General features: G+C 48.6%; 1 protein-coding gene across 2 annotated transcripts; it reads right to left on the reverse strand.

Moving 5' to 3' along the window:
• Nucleotides 1–6,351: 6,351 nt before the first annotated feature.
• Nucleotides 6,352–18,840, reverse strand: RFLNA (refilin A). Of its 2 annotated transcripts, none has more exons than XM_069030926.1 (3): nt 18,472–18,840; nt 9,672–9,781; nt 6,352–7,986 (listed from the first exon to the last, which is right to left on the reverse strand). In XM_069030926.1, the coding sequence occupies exons 1-3, from the start codon at nt 18,838–18,840 to the stop codon at nt 7,572–7,574; spliced, it is 894 nt and encodes a 297-aa protein (XP_068887027.1). In that variant the 3' UTR covers nt 6,352–7,571. The 2 variants fall into 2 exon arrangements, with proteins under 2 accessions (XP_068887027.1, XP_068887028.1); XM_069030927.1 differs by having other exon boundaries at nt 18,490–18,681.
• Between the last annotated feature and the right edge of the window lie 1,023 nt (nt 18,841–19,863).

Here is a 19,863-nt window from a genome sequence, read left to right on the forward strand (position 1 = left end):
GGTTAGCTGGAGAGGAGGATATTTTTATGCTAGAAATGTGCTGTCCGCCTGTTTGTAGGGTAGGAAGGATACGATGAGAATCAAAGGCTTGGCAGGATGAGCATTTTCATCCTTGTAGATGTGAACTCCCCATCTGTCTTGGACTCAAAGGCGTGGAACTGTTTAGATCCAATATCATTATTAGAAGCAGAAAATAGAGCTCATAAAACTCCCTCCTTACACCCCAAAAAAGCAGTTCCAGGACCCTTTATCCTGCTTGAGAACAAGCCATTCCTGCATTAGTTTCCCTGCTGTGGCTGGGCTTGCTGCCAGGAGAAGGAGACTCAGTGCTTTGGCAGAAGATGCGCAGCCTTGGGGCAGGTCCTTGCTCCTCTCCAGTGTCACCAGACCAGGGGGTTTAGAAACAGAGCTGGGGATGGGCAGTGTGGTGGCAAACCTGCATGGACAAGCCACGTTCCTGCCAGGCTGTGCAGTATTTACAGGGGCTACATCTGCAGTGGGAATTGCTCCCCCAAGCAATGGGATGGAAACCAGCACTGGATCCACATCCCATGGCTGGGCAGACACTGCTGAGGGCAGCTGGCAGTGCCAGCCTGGGAAGTCACCATCCAGCCACCATGCCAAGCATCCAGAGGCCCCAGACAGCCACCCCAGGGGCTCAACTGCTGAAGCCAAGGTGCCCCCTGAGGCTCTGAACCTGTGGCACAGGACACGAGGAGGTCACAGAGCTGCATCTAAAGCATCCCAGGTGGGTTCAGTCACCCTGGAATGGCTCCTGGGGGAGGCAGTTGTGAAGCCACAGGGTCAGCTCAGGGGACAGAGATGTTTCTTCTGTGACAGTCTCCCATTCCAGTCTCCCAGAGACAGAGACAGATTAATTGACAGTTCAGTGTCCTGTACCAGAGGAGACACAGTTCCTGTAGGTAGCCATCGCTCCAGGCATGCTTCTGGTGATTCCTTCATATTGCAACAGATTCATGACATTTTTGAGGACAATATAACCTCCAGCTGCTTGGCATTGCCTAGAACTTCTGAAGACACCTCTGCAGGTCCAGGCTGTGACATTGCCATCTGCTGATGGAGAGCAAACACCCAGCCCAAGGTCTTGCACATGATAGTTTGAACCGATGGTTCGGCAGCAGGGGGACGTTTTTACTCCTCCAGGATCAGGTAAGGCTCTTTCTCTGGCAAATCTTTCCATTGTTTGTTGACTGTAAACAGCTGTGGAATGAAATTTGATGAAGGCATCTATTGTTTCCTTACAGCTCTGCTTTGTTGAGTGGAATAGGAATAACAGCATGTGGAGTTTTATTATTATTTAATTTGTAGCTGCCTATAATCAGCAAATTCTTTTAGGTGAGGCTTTTGGCATTTTATACTCAGCATTCTTGCTGTCTGTAAAACCAGCCTAAACCTTTCCTTCTGTTCCTAAAGGCATCTAGTTTAAATTCAAAGTCCATCCATTATAACTTCAGCACCTTGTAATCCCTCAGAGATACGTGCAATTACTCTCTGAAATATCCCAGGAGCAAAACTAATACCAAGCATCATCTGCTTAAATTTACAACATCCAACTAGCACAGTAAAAGCCACTAGCTTAGGGGTTAGCTCATCTGAGCACACTTGCCAAAACACTTATCCTGCATCTAATACTGCTTTTGCTGCTGAGGATTTAGCTGCCACCTCAGGAATCTTCACTGGACAGCATTCACATTTTATGGTTTTATTTAAATAGCAGGAGTGGATGCACATGTCCTTCATCTGGCATTTGGGTTTCAGCCAGTGAACTCACCCAGCCTGCACAACCCCTGCCTTCTCCACATTGTTGTGTTTCCTCAGGTTCTTAGCCATGAGCTTGTCTCCCATCCTTCATCCTAGGAGCAGTTCAGCCATGATTTGTGGCAAAAAGCTTGGGATGAGGACACGGGCACTTACCCTGCAGATGAAGCAAGCATCTTGCATAACATGGCTTTGCTTCTCCTTTCCATTCCTTAGAGTTTTACAGCCGTTTTCATCCAAGCCTATTGACTTCATCCCTATAAATCCAATGATTTTTCCATAAGGATTAGTGTCAGATTCTCCCTGCAGACATCTTGGGTCTTGGAAGACAAAGGAGTGCTCTACTAATGGCTGGCTGGTGAGCCTGAGGCATTTACAGCAATGGCTTTAGAATGCACTTCATGGCCAGGCAGGGTCTTAGCCCCAGTGCAGCTCATCCACAGTCATGATTTGGGAAGCCAGGACACAGGAGGATTCCAGTACTGCACTAGGATTTGGATACCTGGATACAAAATAAGCATTGTGTTGGTTCTTCCTGTCTTTGAGGGCCATGGAAAAGCTGGGAGAGGGTTGTCTAGATCGAACACCAAGGCTTCATAGCTGAGTAGAACAAGATGAAGCAGAAGAGGGAAATTGAGAGTGAAGAAATGCTCAAACTGCCAACCAGGGAAATCCTGAAAGGCAAAGCTGCCTCTGAGAGTTCCTCCTCAGCTTTTCAGCTTTCCCTGGGCACACGAGGCAGAGCAGGGTTTGCACATCACAGCACTGACTGACTGTGCCACAGCCACCCATCCACAGGGAGCTGGGCTGAAATCCACAGGAAGGGATGGACACACCAGAAACGTTCCCCCTGGATGGGAAAGGGGCATTAGGCACCAAGGAAAGGGATAAGGAAGAGGAAGGAAACTCTGCATACGTCAGCATGAAAGTTTGAGCATTTTATTATGATATATAAATTTTGTCTTCTTAAATTACTCTCTATGAGTTGAACAGAAAGGGATTATGGTGGAGGAAGGAATATACAAAAATAAAAGGATATTGTGAGCTACTGCATCACCACATATACAACAGTAAAGTGCTTTACAAGCACTTAGAGAATCAGACTTACAAAAATAAAAATATGACACATCCTTATGCATTTCCACCACTTGTAAGTTCTCTTCTTCCTTCTCTAACCTTCAGACACCTTTCAACCCCATCCTCAGGTCACAATTCACATGGTAGGATACTTTGCTCATTTTGATGGCCATTACAGTATCTGAAAAAGAATTAGTGCCTCCCAAGACTTATAAAATCCAATGGTTATGGAGCTTTATGAGAGATGTTCAGAACAGATCAACTTGTAAGCGATCAGGTGATCCTCAGGGAACAGACTTTATCTGGCAGTAGAAATCTGAATATCCCACAAGAAGATCCATCATCTCTTATAAAGCATTCCCCCATCCCCGCAGAGGCACAGCACTGTGCATGTTTGATTGATACACACAGAAAGTGCCTCATGAGCCTGGGGAATGCTGATGCTCACAGACTTCAGCGGGACTGAATGACTGCGACAAAGGATGGATCTGATTTTGTTTCAGCTCTAGAAAAGGCAAAGATGCCTCTTCCTACAGGAAAAGAGGCAGGTTAAAACTACAATGGCTAAATATCCTAGCTCACAGTGTTCACACACAGAACCATTCACCTCTAGATCAGATTCACACAGCCTTTAGTCTTCAGTTTGCTCTACAAAGTCTTTTGCTCATTAGCCTTCTAGTGACCTTTCCCATTGTTTTTAAGACACACTCAACATAAATAGTAAATAGCATTCACTTCTCTGACCAGCAGCTCACTCAAACACTGCTATCAACACCCAAACACCATTTCATCAGTCCCAGAAGGTGTGCACCCAGGGTGCAAATCTGTCTGTATTTCACATTAAGAAAAGTAGAGCTGGCTTAGGAAGAAAAAAAAAAAAAAGAAAAAGGCAAAAAAATAAAGACAAGCAGTAAACTTTTGGTCAAAGTTTCTCTGTGGTTTGTGCAACATATTCCACAGCTTCTGAAAGTTCAGTATTTGGTTAGGGTTTCATCTTTTTGGACCCAAATGCAATGACAGCAATGCAGGCAGACCAGACACAAGCATGCTCTGTTGCATTCTGGGGCAAAAGAATCATAGGGATGAAGGGGAGAGAGACCCCCCACCTTTGAATAGGGACTTTCTATATTGAAAAAAACCAATCTTCCCCCTGTCAAAAAAAGATAAAGGCAGTGTCTGCCTTTACCCACCCATCAGGCTTGCAGGGCTGTGCAACATGCACGTCAGGATCCTGGGGAGAAATAGTGTAGCCACAGTCCCAGCTGTTCAAGGAAAGTCACCTTTCCATGGTCTAAATTTATCGTTTGTATCTTTGAGAAAATATACAGAACAAAGATCTGTTGGTTGAGATCAGTAACACTCCATTTAAAAGAAAAGCACCTCCCTAGTGGGACCATTGGTTCCCTTACAGGTATGGCACAAGGCACTTCGTGGCTGCCCAGAGTGACTGGCAACACAAAAACACAATTCAGTTTCTGGTGTTTAAGCAAAACAAAAAAAGTCATCACTTCTCCCAGTCATGAGTAGGATGAACTTTGGCTCTTCTACCACTGCCTAACCCAGCCCACAGGGATGGGAGCAGCAGGGACAGAGGGTGGGCAGGCAGGTTGGGATCTGTGCCCAGACAAGGACTCTCTGTGGTTTCCTTGACCTCAGGAAAAACAAAGTCCCTTTCCAACACCAGCTTTTGCTGAGAAGAAAAGCAGCTCGTGATGGGCCCAGGGGAGACACCATGTAAGAAGGGATTTTTCAAAAATTTCTCCAGATCTCAGGCACTTGGCAATGTCCCAGTCTGGATGTGGTCCAGGGTGATAGTCCCACCATAGCCACCGTGGTTACACAGCTCAAAATACGTTCAGCGGCCTAGAAACCCAAGCTGCTTTCTCTCTTATTTTTTCCCTAACATGGCAAGACCAGAAAAGCTGCTTAAACTCAAAGGAGCAGGAGCATGTTAGGTCACTTCTAGTGTATTTGCAGAGAAAACAAAGCATGAAGCTTCAAAGAGGCCTGGGCTGGGCGTGTGGGACCCTCCAGTGCCAAGGATGCAGCCCTCCACTGCACTCTCCTGGGGGCCACATCCACCTGTGAGACTTTACCTCAGCAGCCCCTGTCCCTGTGCGGTGAAAGTCCAGGTTGAGGTTCAGTCTCTCTGCTGGATTTGTATTTGCACACTAGGTTTTTTTGGCTTGCCTTGAATTCTTTTTTAATGTTGCAGCTGATATTTAGGAAACAGAACTAACAGTGGACAGAGTGGGCAGAAGCCTGCAGCCAGTCACGATGAAAGGGATTTTTCTGGGGAAAACCTGTCCCACTCAAAGACCAGAATGATCAAGAACTGCAGCTTTGTGCTCGAAGCAGGGGAATAATCCAGCTGTTAAAAGGAGCAAAGCCTGATGTGTGGTCACAACAGGGAGAGTCTGGCATCCCCTTGGCTCTGAGGTCAGCCTGTCTCCATGCTTGCTCAGTGGAGGTGCCTGCAGTCCAATCTGTCATCGTGCAGGGATCTCCTGGGTGTGAGTACCAGCCTTGCTTTTGGACCTGGATTACACTGCTGTCAGCTTGGAAACCTGCCCCTTTGCACAGACTCTCAGGGATGTGTGGAATGAGCCCTCCAGAGCCTTCATGTGTCCCCAGGAAGGCAGAGGGGTATTTCCCCAAGGCTCGCTCAGCAGCACATGGCCACCAGGACTGACCTCAAGATGAACTAGCAATAAGCGCATCACCAAGCTCACTGCACTGGGACCACGTTCATCCAAGCGCCAACTCCCTGCTGCCTGAGCCAGCTCCACAGCACTCCTGTTTGCTGGAGCCCTGGGGAGAAGGGTTGCTTCAGGCATAATAATCCCTTTGGAGGCAGATGCTGCTTTTCCAGGCTTTGATGCTGACAGACAGTGACAGCAGAATCTGACCAATAACAAATATAATCTTTGTTTGTGTTGCTGTAAAGAATTCAACAGTAGGTGGAAGCCTTGGAAATCCTTTGAGAGGTTTCTCCCTACCGAGTCCTAACTCCCAGTAGAGAGGCAGAGTTCAGCACTGCCATAACACACATCTTTCAGCACTAATGATGCTTCAGCTGTCAGGATTTAAGTTTGTATTTAAAGACTTTATATTTACCTCTGGTGGAAAAACTGTGCTACATTTTAAACAAGAGAACTCTGTTTCATAAAGGTCACAGTTCTGGTCACACTTACCAACTGCTTTTTGAAACTGATGGAAAAAGTATCTCTACATGTCACTAATTTTATTATTTTTTCAAGTTTTTCAGAATTTTTTTTTTTAATCTCTGTGGGTTTGTGCGTCAACTGTTCTGGGCAATCAGCTACGTCTTGTTGACACTGTTAATAGGCTTTCTGACTTGGCTGCTCAGCTGTGTTCTGAAATAACTCCATCAGACTCACAGCAAGTCAGAAACAAAATGGAAAGTTTAGAAGAGAGAAAGCTGGAAATTAATTTCCGGAGCTGTGTGGTTATTTCTAAGTCTGAGCAGCATGCAAGAATTCTTGGTAAGATTTTTGGAGACAATTCCATGCTATTTTCAAAAGTTATATGTTTGTGGGAATCCAGGCTCTTGCAGACTTTCAGCAAGATACCAAAGTGAAGATATACCAGGAGATGGGATTCATGAGGGGGGGATGGATTACCTTAGGGTGCCTGCACTGACTCCTGCTCACTGTTTCTGGGTCCTTTTGCAGAGACAGCTCAGCTGTTTGCAAAGTACCTGTTTTTAGTGCTACAGCCTGGCTGCTTAAGGAAAACCTGGATGGATTTGGGCTCTTCAATCCTTCAAGCTCTGCACTGAGGAAGTTTGGCTGCTCCTCCACAGGAAGCAAAGCTGCCCATATTTCCACAAATATGGAAACTATTGGGAGGGTGAGTTAACCCTGCCCTGGTTTCTTTGAAGCCAGGGAGCATCTTCCTGCCCTACACTCCTCCCTGTAATGTAGCCACATCCTGAAACTCAGAAGGTCTGCAAGAGCATACAGATCCCTTAAATTGGGTGCTAGAGGCAGTGAACAGCGTGGCACACTTGATCTGACAATACTTTTGATAAAAGGGCACTGGGCTCCTAAATCACACGGTCACTTTTAGAAACCGGCCCTTCAGCTGTTCATTTTCCTCAATCTCCCCCACTTACTCCTGGCTGGCCTCACAGAAGATGTGTCTGTGCATGGGGGCAGGCCCTTCTCCCATCTCCTGGTTGTGCTGTGTCTTCCTATGGTATATAAACATCCAGCTGCTAGCAAGAGCTGGGGGACCTGTTTAAATCCTCTTTTTCTTGGGGTGACAGTCTCCACTCCTCTCAGCAAGTGGGGTGGCTGCAGTGCTGTAATACGGCAGCTCTCACTCAGATGAGCTGTTGGAGCAAGCTGTGATGTACTGATACAAATAACCACCTCCTCTGCATTTCAGCTCTAAAAGAGATCTGGCCTGGTGTGTGCTGGGCCGACCAGACGCTGACTCTGCAGTTGGTCTTCCCTTTGCAGAGACCAAAATAGCTCTGAAGCTTACAGTGACTCTCACCTATGTGCTAGACGAGACCTACAGAGCTCATAAGGCATCGCTCTGCTATGGGTAACAGGGTCCTTTGTCATCTTGATTTCATCTAAACACAAGCCAAAAATAGATATGCTCGGGGGAAAAAAAACCCCAAAAATAAAATCCAGATCATGAACGTCAGGAACGTCGCAAAATACAAGCCAGCCCCTCACTGATCAAAACCATCCTGTGCCCTGCAAACCTCCTCCCAGCCAGTTCAGCCTCGCCCGAGACAAGGGCGTTGCTTTCTCCAGCCATGAATATTCAGTTGCCATCAAGCCGCACGGGTTGGTTTCCTCGCAGAGTTCCAGCTGCACGCTGGAAGCAAACCAGCGCTTGGCACAACCCAAGCTGTAGTTGAGGGTGGTCCGGTAAATGTTCTTGGCACGCTTAGGAAAAATGATGGTCGTGCTCTGAAACCTCACCGGCTTCTGGCGGGGCTCGAAGGTCAGCTGGGACTTGTAGTTCCGCCAGGTGCAATTGGGAGCAGCGATGATGGTCTCGCTGTAGGTGGTGACGGTGGGGATGGGGCCGTAGAAGATGTCATCCCGATAGCGCTTCTCCGAGTCGTACTTCACCTCGGAATTGCACCTACAGAGGACAGCAAGGAGTCAGAAGCACAGCCCAGGCAGCAAAGGAGGTAAGACAGGCAAGGACTCTTCTATAACCCTTCAAAGCTGGCAGCATTTACCACCTCTTACTGCACAGACACTGGGGCAGATACCAAAACCCAAAGCCAAGAGGACTCCGTCCTGCTGGGGAATCTTGTTGGAACCCCACCTTGCTGTGAATCCATCTCAGCATTTCTGCAATGTGGTCGTACCAGGGTAGAAAACACCTTGTTGCACAGGCTCCAAGCAACGCTCTTCTTCCTCTGGTTTTCTCTGTGGGTCTCACTGGGGCCTCAGCTCAGCCCTGAGAGCTACACTGGAGGCAGACAAACACCCTGTGATGGTCTTGTTGAGCTGTCAAGGCTGTTTGTCTTATTTCTTTATACCACCTTGCCATCATTGCAGAAAAATGCCCAAACCAGCTAAAATCTGAATGCTGGGAGATGAGGGGTGAGGTTGCTTGTTGGAGCCTACAGAAAATCCAAGCAGTGCTGAACGAGCAGGAGAAGCAAAGGGATATTGTGGGTTAAGACTGCCCAACACCCGAGCCACTGCTCTCGAAGGAATTGGCCCACCTGAACTGCCAACAGATGGAGAACCACAAAAGGTAGGATGTCACTGCCCTGCCTTTTTTCTGCACGCATCCAAAAGGGATGTGTGGACACCAGACCACAAAAAGGGCTTTTCCTAGAATCCTTAGCCATGGGGAACAGCAGGATTTCCACTGGTTTTCCCCGCTCCCCAAACGCTCCTCCAGCAATCAGCAGCCAAGGAATGTGCAGCTCCACGTAAAAAAGATTAAAAGCTGGGTGTGTGCTTGTCATTACCTCCACCCAGAAGGGGGCTGACTGATTGTGCACCGCGTGTAATCTGAGCTGCTGTAATGTATTTTGCACAGCTAGGGTGTAAGCAAGTCATTCAGCACACATAAAACAAGACTCCGATGTAATCACCATAAAAACATGCCCGCTGGCAGTTCCTCAGCCAGCAGAGATTTACTGGGGTACATTTCCAGAGAGAGAAGTTTGCATAGGTTGACGGGGGTAGGAATTGGGTTTACAGTCCTCCCACTGTCCCTGCCCCAAGCTGTGTGTGTAACTGCTCCATGCTGTTTGCAGGGTACATTCCACACCAGCAAAAGAGTAAAAGAAGAGCAAAGACCAACATTTATCCATTGGCCACAGCACCAGCCCCACAGGAGGGCAGAACATCTCCATCACTGGCTTGAGGGACCATCTCCTCACAAGGAGGAGCTCATTCAGTCCCTGTGGGCTGTCTAATGTTGGTTTCTCTGCGGCAAGTGCCAATTAGAAGGGTGTTGCTTCTTCTGAAGATACGAGTCATCTGGGAACGGTATGAAGACCATCAGATTACTTAGTGGAGGCCATCAAGCCCACAGATGGTAATGGTTTTCTCTCATAGCCTTGGATTTGAGCTGGCCTTGGAAGGAAAGCTGCCTTCTGTTGAAACCTCCCTCCAGTTCTTGCCTCCCCCCCTCTGCCTCTGCTGCTGTCAGTGTCTTTAATTCAGGAACTACCCTCCCACCTGTCCTTCCCTTTCCATCAAAATAACCATGACTCCCATTTGTAAACACATTTTAATTCTTGGCAGAAGCACCAGAAAAAAGACAGAAATCCCCATCTACCCACCCAATCCCATCTGTACCTGATTTCCTGCATGGGCTCAGGGTTGACCTCAATGCTTTCTCCAAAAAACACAGGGTACATTCGAGGCCTTATCTCTGGCATGGACGGGTTCAGGAGCAGGTAAGGCATCTGCAGGAAGGAGAGCACAGCAAGTGTTGGGACACACCAGATGGGGCTGGCACAGTTCATAACGTGCTGTGGCTGGCAGCTGAGCAGCCTAACACAACACCTGGACTGTCCTCATCTACCAACACCTCCCTCTGCCCCAGCTCACCTCCCAGGTATGTGACTGTGCCCACATCTCTGCCACTCCATGCTTCAGTATCTGTTTGCTGAAATTTAGCCTTGCCTTTCCTTCTTCCTTTCTTGTTTCTCATAGGAATAGCAGTTGTTTTTGAGTTTTCTTTAGCCCTGATATTGCCTTTACTGGCTAGGAACTAACAAGTCTTAGAAATACTCAGAATATGTCAGCATGGAGAAGTGCTCCATGTCTGACCTAACACAGAAATAGGGCCTAAGGCTGCTGACTTAAAGGATGTAGGTCTACTTAAGTGAGACATGTATATATATTTTTATAGATACATGCACAAATACGTACATAAAATCATGCATCCCTTGCAACAATCCAGCAGAGGAAGTGATAGACTTGCTGTTCCTGAAGTCTCTGTGCCAAAAATGGCTCTTGTGCTCCAAAGGACATTCTTGTTAACCATAAAACTGAGGGTGGGGTGAGACACTGGGGCACCTTGTGGCCTCTGCAATGTAGGAAGCCAGTTGCAAGCCAGGATTTTATAATGAATGGAGCAGCTCCAATTCATGACACTGAAAACTGGATTTTTAAGACTAATTGCACCGTGAACTTACTTACTCTGACAAATTGTCACAGACCAGCCTAGGCTCCTCTGCCCACCACAGAACTGAGTAATCCCACTTCTCTATACTGGAGTGCTCCTAAACACCAGTTCCCACATATGGGGATCCTGTGTCTGCTGCCTGGACCAAACCCAGCAGCTAATTAAGCCTAATCCTGCCCTCCTGGAAAAATGTCACTGCAGGTTTCAGTCTCTGCCACTACTTTTCTGTCAGCAGATATTTATGACACACAGGGACACAGGATCTCTTTAAAGGAGATGGCTGGCAGCCTCTGTGCAGGGTCTGTAGATGGCTAGCTGAGGTCTGCTTTCCTCTACTGGTTTGGGCTTTCTGCCTCAGGCTAAGGCAAAAGATGTCACTGCCCCATCTGAATTTGCCAAGCCCCTCAATTCTGTGTCCCAAAGCCACAAAGCTGTTTCTTCTTTTCATACTGAAATACCCCTGCACTTTACTGCTGTGTAAAGTCATACTATAAAGTAAAATGGCCAACCCCTCTTTTTGATTGAATATTTCTGTTCCATTGTCAAAACAGAACAGTATTTGCATAGGTCGGGGGGGGGGGAAAGAAAAAAAAAATATACATGTTCACCCTCCCTACCAAACACTGGCCAAAAGGCAAAGTTCATTCCTGGATTGCTTTCAACACTCTTGACAGGGGAGGGCAAGGGCAGCCTTTCTGGTTGTAAATAAAGCTCTTTGCTTCTGAAATGTGAATTGTTTACATCAGAGAAGCCTTGGTTCACAGGGGTGCAAATATCCAGCTTGTAACAGTCTGCACATGGCCGGAACTCTTTCTAAAGACATTTTGTACAAAAGAAGAGGTTCAGTTGGATGCAGGAGTCAAACACCATTTGCACATGCTCGTGAGCTTTGTGAACAGCAGGCAGGCTGCCCTTTGCGGGTTCACCTGCAGAGGGATGCAGATTGCTTGAACTGATGAAGGAAATAAGGCTGGGGATACGTGTCCCTCCTCCTTTAAAGAAGCAGTTTCAAAGAAGGGCTTCCAGGAAACAAGCCTTCAGACTCCTTGCTAACAAATGGTGACACTAAGTGTGCTCTGAACATCCCCAACATGCGGGAGACTAAGCCTTTCCTGTGGCTTAGCAGGAACGCTGCTGGGGCATCTGGCCCCCAGCGTGTGTATGGGAACAGCCTCCCCAGCCCGCTGAGCGCCGGGGGTGCTGCTCGGTCAGAGCGTGGGCAATCCCCGTCTGTGGAAAGCACAGGTCCCACAGCAGGGAACAGGAAACAAGAACACGCTGCAGAAACAATACCAGTGTGCACAGAGAAACGGAGGCGCTGGCATGCACGACTGACATCAATCAGAGTCAAAAAGTTGCTGCTGAACTTGGTGAGAGCAGGATTAAGTGTTCTCCAGGTTAGCTCTGGATGGGGCGATGATGAGACTGTTTCCACTGGGGTTACAGTTAACCTTGCTCTGGGCAGGGAAGGGTGGCAAAAGGCATTTCATACGCTGTAGATAAGCACCAACTTCAGACCTGCAGGCTTGGCTTAGTTTAGAAAGCTGGAACTGCGGACACTGGCAGGCCAAAGCCAGGATTTCTACTGCCTGTCGAGAGCATTACAGACTCAGACCTCTCTTCGAGTAGTACCATGAGCTGCTGCAGGTCAGAAACCTTGAAGTCACCTGGAAGTCTGCACATGGAAGATGTGAATAACTTACAAAGCACAGCCTAAAAATAGAGATCTGAAAGACTCTGCAGGCTGCTCACCAAACAGCAACTGATTTGCTTGCACGGCGTGAAGGGGTCATTAAAACAGCAACCACAGGTTTCACACGGCAGCCACTGAAAGGCACTTCAGGTGACATTTTGTTTTCCCTCCAATGATGTTCTGAAATGTCGGCTCCTGCAAGTCACCTGGAGCTGGGAAGCAAGGAACAGGGGATATGAGCTTTCCAAAAGATTTGTCTTTGGGGCTGAAATGTTATATGCTTGGCACATGTCAAAAGCTGGCTTTTTGGCAAGAGTTTGACACTGACTCCTTCCAATCTGCTTTAAGGAAGAAAACAAAACAAAAATGTTCTGTCAAAAAAATACTGACTCAATTATTTTTCCTTCTGCACAGGAATGGCTGAAAGAAGAGGAGCACTGGATTGCTGAGCTCCCTTGAGAAAATCATGATCCCTGGCTCGTTTCCAGGAATCACTTGGTGATCTCCAGACACTCCACAAATAAGGCAGGTTTCTGTATTATCCTGCTCTATGGATAGGCTGGCAGGGAGCAGAGGTTGCTGCACACTCCTGGGGGTCACTGATGGTGAGGAGGAGAAGCCCACATCACGTCAGACCAGGCTGTCCACAAGTGATCCATAGTCGAGGTCTATCTATCCAAGGGCTGCTGTGCTGGAACGCTGCAGTGGGGACCTGATACATCTGTCCCCAGGAACTGGAGCTGTGCTGGTACTTACCAGATGCAGCTCCACAAAAGCCACCACAACCCTGCCGTCTTCATGCAAGGACAGAAAGAGTCTGGTAGGCAAGGAAGGTTGAGAAGACAAAATGAAAGATACTGGAGAGATCAAAAAAGTGACTCCCATGTTTACAAAATAGATCCAAGGTGAATATTAAGCAGTTATTGTGCTATTATTTTTATTTCTTTTCCAGTACATAATTTGTTTTAACCAGCAAAGAGTTACAGTATTATTAAAAAGTTGAAGAGCTTTCTTGTTTGGCTGCATTTTTCCCTCTGCCTTAACTCCGATGCCTTTCAGGCATGTAACAGCCTGGGCAGCTAAACTCTGCTTTTTGCAAGTAGCAGATAGATAAACACAGATAAAATTGGTTGCTGAACGGAATTCAATCTACAGCTCAACGACAGCATTGACTGTTCTTTAGCTGCCAAATTCTGGGCAGCAAAGCAAGAAAAAGGAAAGGAAATTAATGTGACTTGAAATAAATAAACCCCCAAAACCTTTCCCCAGAGAGCACAAAGAACCAGAACTGACCGACTCCTTCTGCTATGGTCATTATAAGGAAGGCACTAAGATGTGGCATTAGACCTCTAGGGACTGTAAGGGGAAACAGCTTTCCAAGTGTCAGCGCTACAAACAGGATATAGCTTCCCAAATTCCCAGCTCCTAACTTAGCTAGGGCATAAGCAAATCTCTCACCACATTTTCCCACTATGGTAACATGTCAGGTCCATGAAAATGTCACTTTACTCAGCTGTTATTTACAGCTATAATGAAAGATCTGGCTGAGTTATTTGACACACATCTACATTCTCCGCTCTAGAAGATAAGCAATATTTGTTTAACAGACCATTTATTTTCCCAATATCTGCAAGTATTGCACATTACGAGTAATTTATACTAGAGCCGGATGAGATTATATTGGGAGGTGATAACAGTAAATGCAAACCTCAGGTAGAAAGCAGGGCTTTATTATTTCAAAGAATTACATCCTTCCTGCTTATCTCCCTCTTTTATTTCAAGTGGGAAATGTGGGCTGCATTGCTTATTGTCCACAGGGTTACGCAGGGACACAATGGAAATTCAACAGCTAGAAGACATCACCCTCAATGTCTTTCATCAGAGCCACACTTTTCAGAGCAGATGATGAGATCCTGATGCCTGTTTCCCTGATCTGCCCCAAAGGGACATCTGTCAGATCAGGTGAGGTAGATCAAGTAAGGCCCAGAGCCATTCCCTGTTCTTCACCAAGAAGGAAGAGGAGGGGGTGCATATCCAGAACTGCATGGGGCTGAGGGACAGGAAACAGCCAGGTGGGGTTGTCCTTTGCCAGGAGAGGACACAAGGTGGAACTGAAGCCACCACCGGCCCCTGCCGGGGGAATTCCTGCAGGATGCAGCCCCGTGGGAGCAGCTTGGAAGTGGGTCAGGATGCCAGGCTGCCAACAAGCTCTGAGGCAAACCCTGCTGTGGTGCCAGATGGGTGGCTCGCTCCCCGCACCAGCCTGGGGCTTTCCCAGAGCTGCTGGGACCCACACGGCCTTGGAGAGTCACATCCCCTGCCTCGTGTGCGGGCTGCAGGCTGGCTCAGGCCGGGGGGCTGGGCCTCCCTCTCATGTGTGCTTTCACTGTAGGTGTTGGCAGGTCTGGAAGTTACATATGGAAAGCCTTTGATGGCCACGTTCCCCGCCCAGTCCCTACAAGACATCATCCCATTCCTGGAGCACTGTCAGTGTAGGATGAGATGCTGGCTCTGTGACGGAAGGGGTCTTCAAAATGCTGCATGTCAGGAAGAGATGTTCTGGGTTTTTTGGTTTTTTTTTTATTATGAGCCACTAATCTAACAGTGTTGGCACACACTTGCTGTCGGTGAAGGCTGTGCCAAGGGGCAAGGTCTCCTTCTCCATACTTGAGATGAAGCTGGAATCTCCTCCCACCACACGAGTGATTCTGAACCATTCTTGCATCCTGAATGTAAGCAGAAATTCCCTACATCCCTACAGCTGATTCACGGGGATATAGTCCCACAGAAGTCAGTACTCACTGAGGCAGGTTGAGTGCACAAATACTTAAGTCTTACAAAGAAAAAGGAACTCACTGCAGTGGCAAAAGTTCCTTTCACTGTTGGGAAGGAACACAAAATCTGCTGCTTCAAGAAGGTAGGATTGATAGTTCTGCAGATGAATGTGATCCTGATGTCCCCTGATATCCATTAGGAGTTGTGTGATGAATGCAAAGCTCATATTTCAGCACAGTCCAAAAGCAGTTCTTGTAGCCTAAATCTACATCCCAGGGCAAGAATAACAGGGAAAACTCTAAGCAGATATGGGTACTTTGATGTCATTTCATTCCCTACGCTTGCAGCAACTGCTTCTTTGTGCATATTATTAGGGATTTATTTTGTTGTACTTCTGTTCCTTTTGGCCCAGCTTTACAGGCACAGCCTAGAGAATTCAGTAACCTAAGTCACAAGAATCAATTTAATAATGTTTCAGATTTAAAAGGCAGAACTAGGTAAAAGTCACCTTCTATTTTCCTTAGGATATTTGCACTTAAGCACAAAACACTTGACAAATTTCCTACATGGACTTTATTTGAAGAAATAAAAGCAAATTTATTCTGCACTACAAGTAAAATGCGGGGGTGAAAAAAAAGTCCCTAAATGGTGTTGAACTTGTGGTATTTATGACTCTGGCCCTAAATTGCCTTTCATATTTTCTTGGATCCCAAAGCTGTTCCCAAATTGGCTGGTTAAATGTGAATAAATGGTGCATTGTCTTTGAAACAAAGTTGTGCTTATTAAAGAGCAGAGAGTTTACTTTTTCAGAGTCACAGTTAATAACACAGAGCAGAGAGAGCACAGATTTTACACACAAGAAAGTCTTCGATAAGGGCATGCAATCCCCTTTTAGTCTGCATGAGAAGGGCTGCCCTAAAGCAGAAAAATTCTGTAACATATTTGTGAGGTTGGAGCAAAATAGCTGGCTGCAGAGGAACACAACTGGGTCAGACTGGAGGTTTGATAGCTCTGCAGCAAAGAATAGCATGAAATACTTCACTCAGATCTGGAATGTTGTTTCCTTCACCTGACAGCAATTTATTGTAACTGTACATACTGGAACTTTGGCTGCTGGTGACTGAGCTTATATATGGTTTTATAGTATTCCAACACAAAGAGTGCAGGCTGTGTTCCTGGCTCTGTCACGTTTATAAGCAAAACAAACACTAATATAACAGGCGATTAAAAAAAGCATTTCTTGGTGTGCAAATAGCTGCAATTATTGATTTGCCAATTCTGCATGCTCTGATGAACAGCAGAGGAGAAGACTTAAACAGAAGTACATTCATGGGTTGCATAACTGCTCATAGATCTGCAAGCCCTTGTTAAACGGCAAAATTAAAGCTAATTAGACACTGCAATTTAGAAGTATGAAGCAAGCAATGCTCTCCATATTTTTCCTGCTTTAATAACAGCTGCAAGTACAGTATTTGCACAGTGAAAATGAGAGGAAGTGTTACTCTCTGTAGTCAAATAGAGTGAAAATTCCTATTTACTTCATTATTTTGCCGTGGACCAAACAGAGTTAAAGAGCAGAGCCCAGCACCACTCCAAATAATACAGTCCAACTGGTCTCAGTATTTGGACCCTTGCAACCTTCTGTACCTGCTAAGTGCATGGAAATACCCCCAGTGTATGGAACCCATACTATAAGCAGGAGCCCAGGGCTGCCCTTGCAATGTGATACAAAATTTAGAAACATCTACAGTGTGAGCTTTTGTGAAGTGTCTAAAATGTTCATTGATGATCAAAATAATTGGAAAACTTAGTATTACCTTATACAGATCACAGGAGTAACTTTTTTCCCTGTAGGAGTCAAGCACTAAAACTCTCAGTCCTAACAGCCCATGAGCTGAAATAAATTTTCTCATGCCCTTTCTTCTTCAATATCTAAGGTCTTTATTGGGTGGAGTGGTGGCCAACTGTCATATTGCTGGAATAGAGACTGTCATACCCCCATTTCAGAGTTTTGCAGACACCTCCACCCCTGCTGTTTTTTGGTCCAGCAGCCTTCACGCGCCTTCCTCCCCCATTTTATTATACAGACACACAGCAACAGCCTGATCCTGCCAAATCAGAGGTGTGTGGGTAACTTTGTACATAAACACTCCCATCGACATGGCACACACGCCCAGGCATCTGCAGGTAAGGCTCCCTATTAGGAACTGCGGCGTTAGCAGGTTTGAGATGTGACTTTTGTAATAACACCTCACACCCTCTCCACTGTGAGGAGTCATTGTTCATGGGGAAGGTTTTGGCATGTTCAGGAGTAAAAAGTAGTTTTCAATAATATGCCCAGACAGCCTTAGAGTTTGAGAAAGAGCACGAGGGTGTGAGGAGTCATTGCAAAATGTCTCTATGGGAAAGAAGTCTTTGAATAGTCACTAAACCATAGGTAGATAATTTTTTTTCATGGAAAAATTTGTGCTGCAGTTCTCATTCCATATAGATGCCAATTAACCACGTCGAATACACCTACAAACATCTTTTATACATGTTTAAAATTTTTTTCAAGAGCCCTGGGGAAGAACTTTAATCATCCTTTAAAAACCTCCACCACCACCGCTTATGCTCTGAACGTTGTGTTTTAAAACAGGTTTTATATCTCAGGGATAGAAATAAACAAATAAAGCAGAATAATGGTCATAATAAATCTACCCAAACCCTACTCCACATTCAACCGCTTCACTGGCACTGCATCAGGCTGACCGAAAGCTGCAGTGCTCTGCCAGCTGTCTGAGCTTACAAACCACTACCGCTGGCTCCGCTCAGCCGCCAGCGAACAAATCTTTCACCAAGGCTCATGCCACAAAGCCCCGCTCCAGCAAAGGGCAGCGGCACACAGCCTTTCCCAGAGTCTGTCCCGCACCAGCTCCCCGGACACACATCCCTACCCTGCCCCAGCTAACGGGCACTTTTGGCTTTCTTTCAGCCAGGGCTCCGGCAAAGGTCGCTCCACGCTCCTCACAAACCAGATGTGGGATGCCAGGGCGTAATGATGGCTGGGAGCCAGAAGACCCTGCCTCGGTCCGGATGGATGCAGCTCCAACCTGCACCTACCAGGCAGAGCAGTGTCATTGAGAAGCAATTACACTTTTCTGTTCCGAAGGTGGGCAGGGGAGCCTGGTTCGACTTGGGTCTCACTCCCACACCGTTATTAGGGTTCACCCAGCCAAACTGCCAACACTCTGTGCGTGTATCCAAAAACCCTGCCCGGCACTGGACCAAGCCCTGCCTGGCACAGCAGCGGAGCTGCCAACACCGGACTGCAGCCGCCACAGGCAGCCCGGAGTGCCCTCGGCCGGCGGAGGGGCACTGCGGGGGAACTCAGCCCAGGGGTGCCCGGGCAGCGGTCACAGGCGCCCTCCTGCCTGCCCCCCGCTCCGGGGCTCGGCCAGCCTTTCCCCCGCGGGACCCGGAGGGAACAGAGCCCGGTGCCCGGGTTTGGCTCTTACCACTTTGCCGTCCTTGGCCTCTCGCCGGTGGCCCGGGGCCGGGGGCTCCGCACCGCCGCTGCCCCCTGCTCGGCCCTCACCGGGCGACAGGGAGTAGAAGGGGGGGCTGGGGCTGGGGGGCAGCCCCGAGTCCGGGCTGTCCAGCAAGCCTTCCCGGCTCTTCTCCTTCAGGCTCTCGTCCATCCCTTGCAGCTGGAGGTGACCTACCATGTCTGGGGGACAGCGAGGGGGCCGCGGCGGGAGAAAATCCTCCAGCGCCGCCCGCCGCGGAGGGAGGGAAGGGGAAGGGAGCCCAGGGGGCCCCTCCTGAGTCCCGACCGCCGCTACCAGCCTGCCGGAGCCCGGTGCTGCGCGGGGCAGCGCCAGCATCAGCCAGACCGGGGTGTCCCGGCCGCCTCCCCTCCACCGGCCCTGGCCCTGCCCGCCCGGCCGCCCCCGCCCTCAGGCGTTCCCGGGGAAGGGAAGCGAAGCCCGATCCCCCCGCCCAGCCCGGCGGGGACGCAGCCGAGTGCGCGCGGCAGCGCCCGGGGCGGCCCCGCCGGCAGGGAGCGCTGGGCGCGGCGGGGGACGGGACGGGGCCGGGACAGGGACGCGCCGCGCTCGTCCACCGGCTGCGCCGCCCGCCGCCTCCCGGCGGCGCATTTATCCGGAGAGGGTGGGAGGGAGTCGGGGAGCGCCCTCCCCTTCCCCCGGCCCCCCAGCTCTGTCCCGGCCGCACGTTCTCGGGCGCTTCCCAGGCACGGAGCGCGTTCGGCGCCGCCCGCCCGCCCTCTCCCTCCTGAGGGGACGGGGCAGCCCCCGCGCACGGCCGGCAGGAGAGGGGTCGGGCCACACACCTACTCATGGGCTGCGGCTGCCCTCTGCTCTTCCCTCACTGCTGCCCGAGTTTTCTCTCGGTTACGTTCCATTTTCCCCTCCGTTCTGATTTTTGTCCCTCTTCGATCTCTGCACACTCCCAAGGCGGGGAAAGGGGCCTTGCCACACACACCACGCCGTCACAGGGCCACAGCTTCCCTCTGCTCAATCCCTCGCTGCTGTCCCAAGTTTTCCCTCACTCATAGCTGATTTCCTCCTCAGTTCTGATTTTCATCCTTCTTTCACCCCCACACCCCCAAAGTAGCCTCAGTGTTGTGAGCGTGAGGGAAGAGACTCTTTTGAGAGCCACTCGCCATCTTCACTTTGAGGTGGCAAAGGGTGGCTTCACCAAGGCAGCAGGTCACCATGGCAGCCTTGGCTACCAAGGTGCACAAACCCACCATATCCCCTCATGGCAGCCCTCACCCCTTCTGCTCCCTCACACCTCTTTCTTTGGCTCCACAGCTTCTGGTCCACAACCAAGGAGTCAGCCTCCCTATCCCAGCCATCGTGTGGTCAAAGCCACCATAAACACCA

Source organism: Aphelocoma coerulescens, chromosome 15 (assembly GCF_041296385.1).
Source record: "Aphelocoma coerulescens isolate FSJ_1873_10779 chromosome 15, UR_Acoe_1.0, whole genome shotgun sequence".
Lineage (NCBI taxonomy): Eukaryota > Metazoa > Chordata > Aves > Passeriformes > Corvidae > Aphelocoma > Aphelocoma coerulescens.

Bases quoted from the DNA above. Each gene is read 5' to 3' on its own strand.
- RFLNA (XM_069030926.1), bottom strand. From the start codon at position 18,840: ATGCTGGCGCTGCCCCGCGCAGCACCGGGCTCCGGCAGGCTGGTAGCG. The intron at 9,782-18,471 runs GTAAGAGCCAAA...TCCTTCCTGCAG, and splicing joins AGGCCAAGGACGGCAAAGTG to ATGCCTTACCTGCTCCTGAA. The intron at 7,987-9,671 runs GTACAGATGGGA...TGTCCTCTGTAG, and splicing joins GAGCCCATGCAGGAAATCAG to GTGCAATTCCGAGGTGAAGT.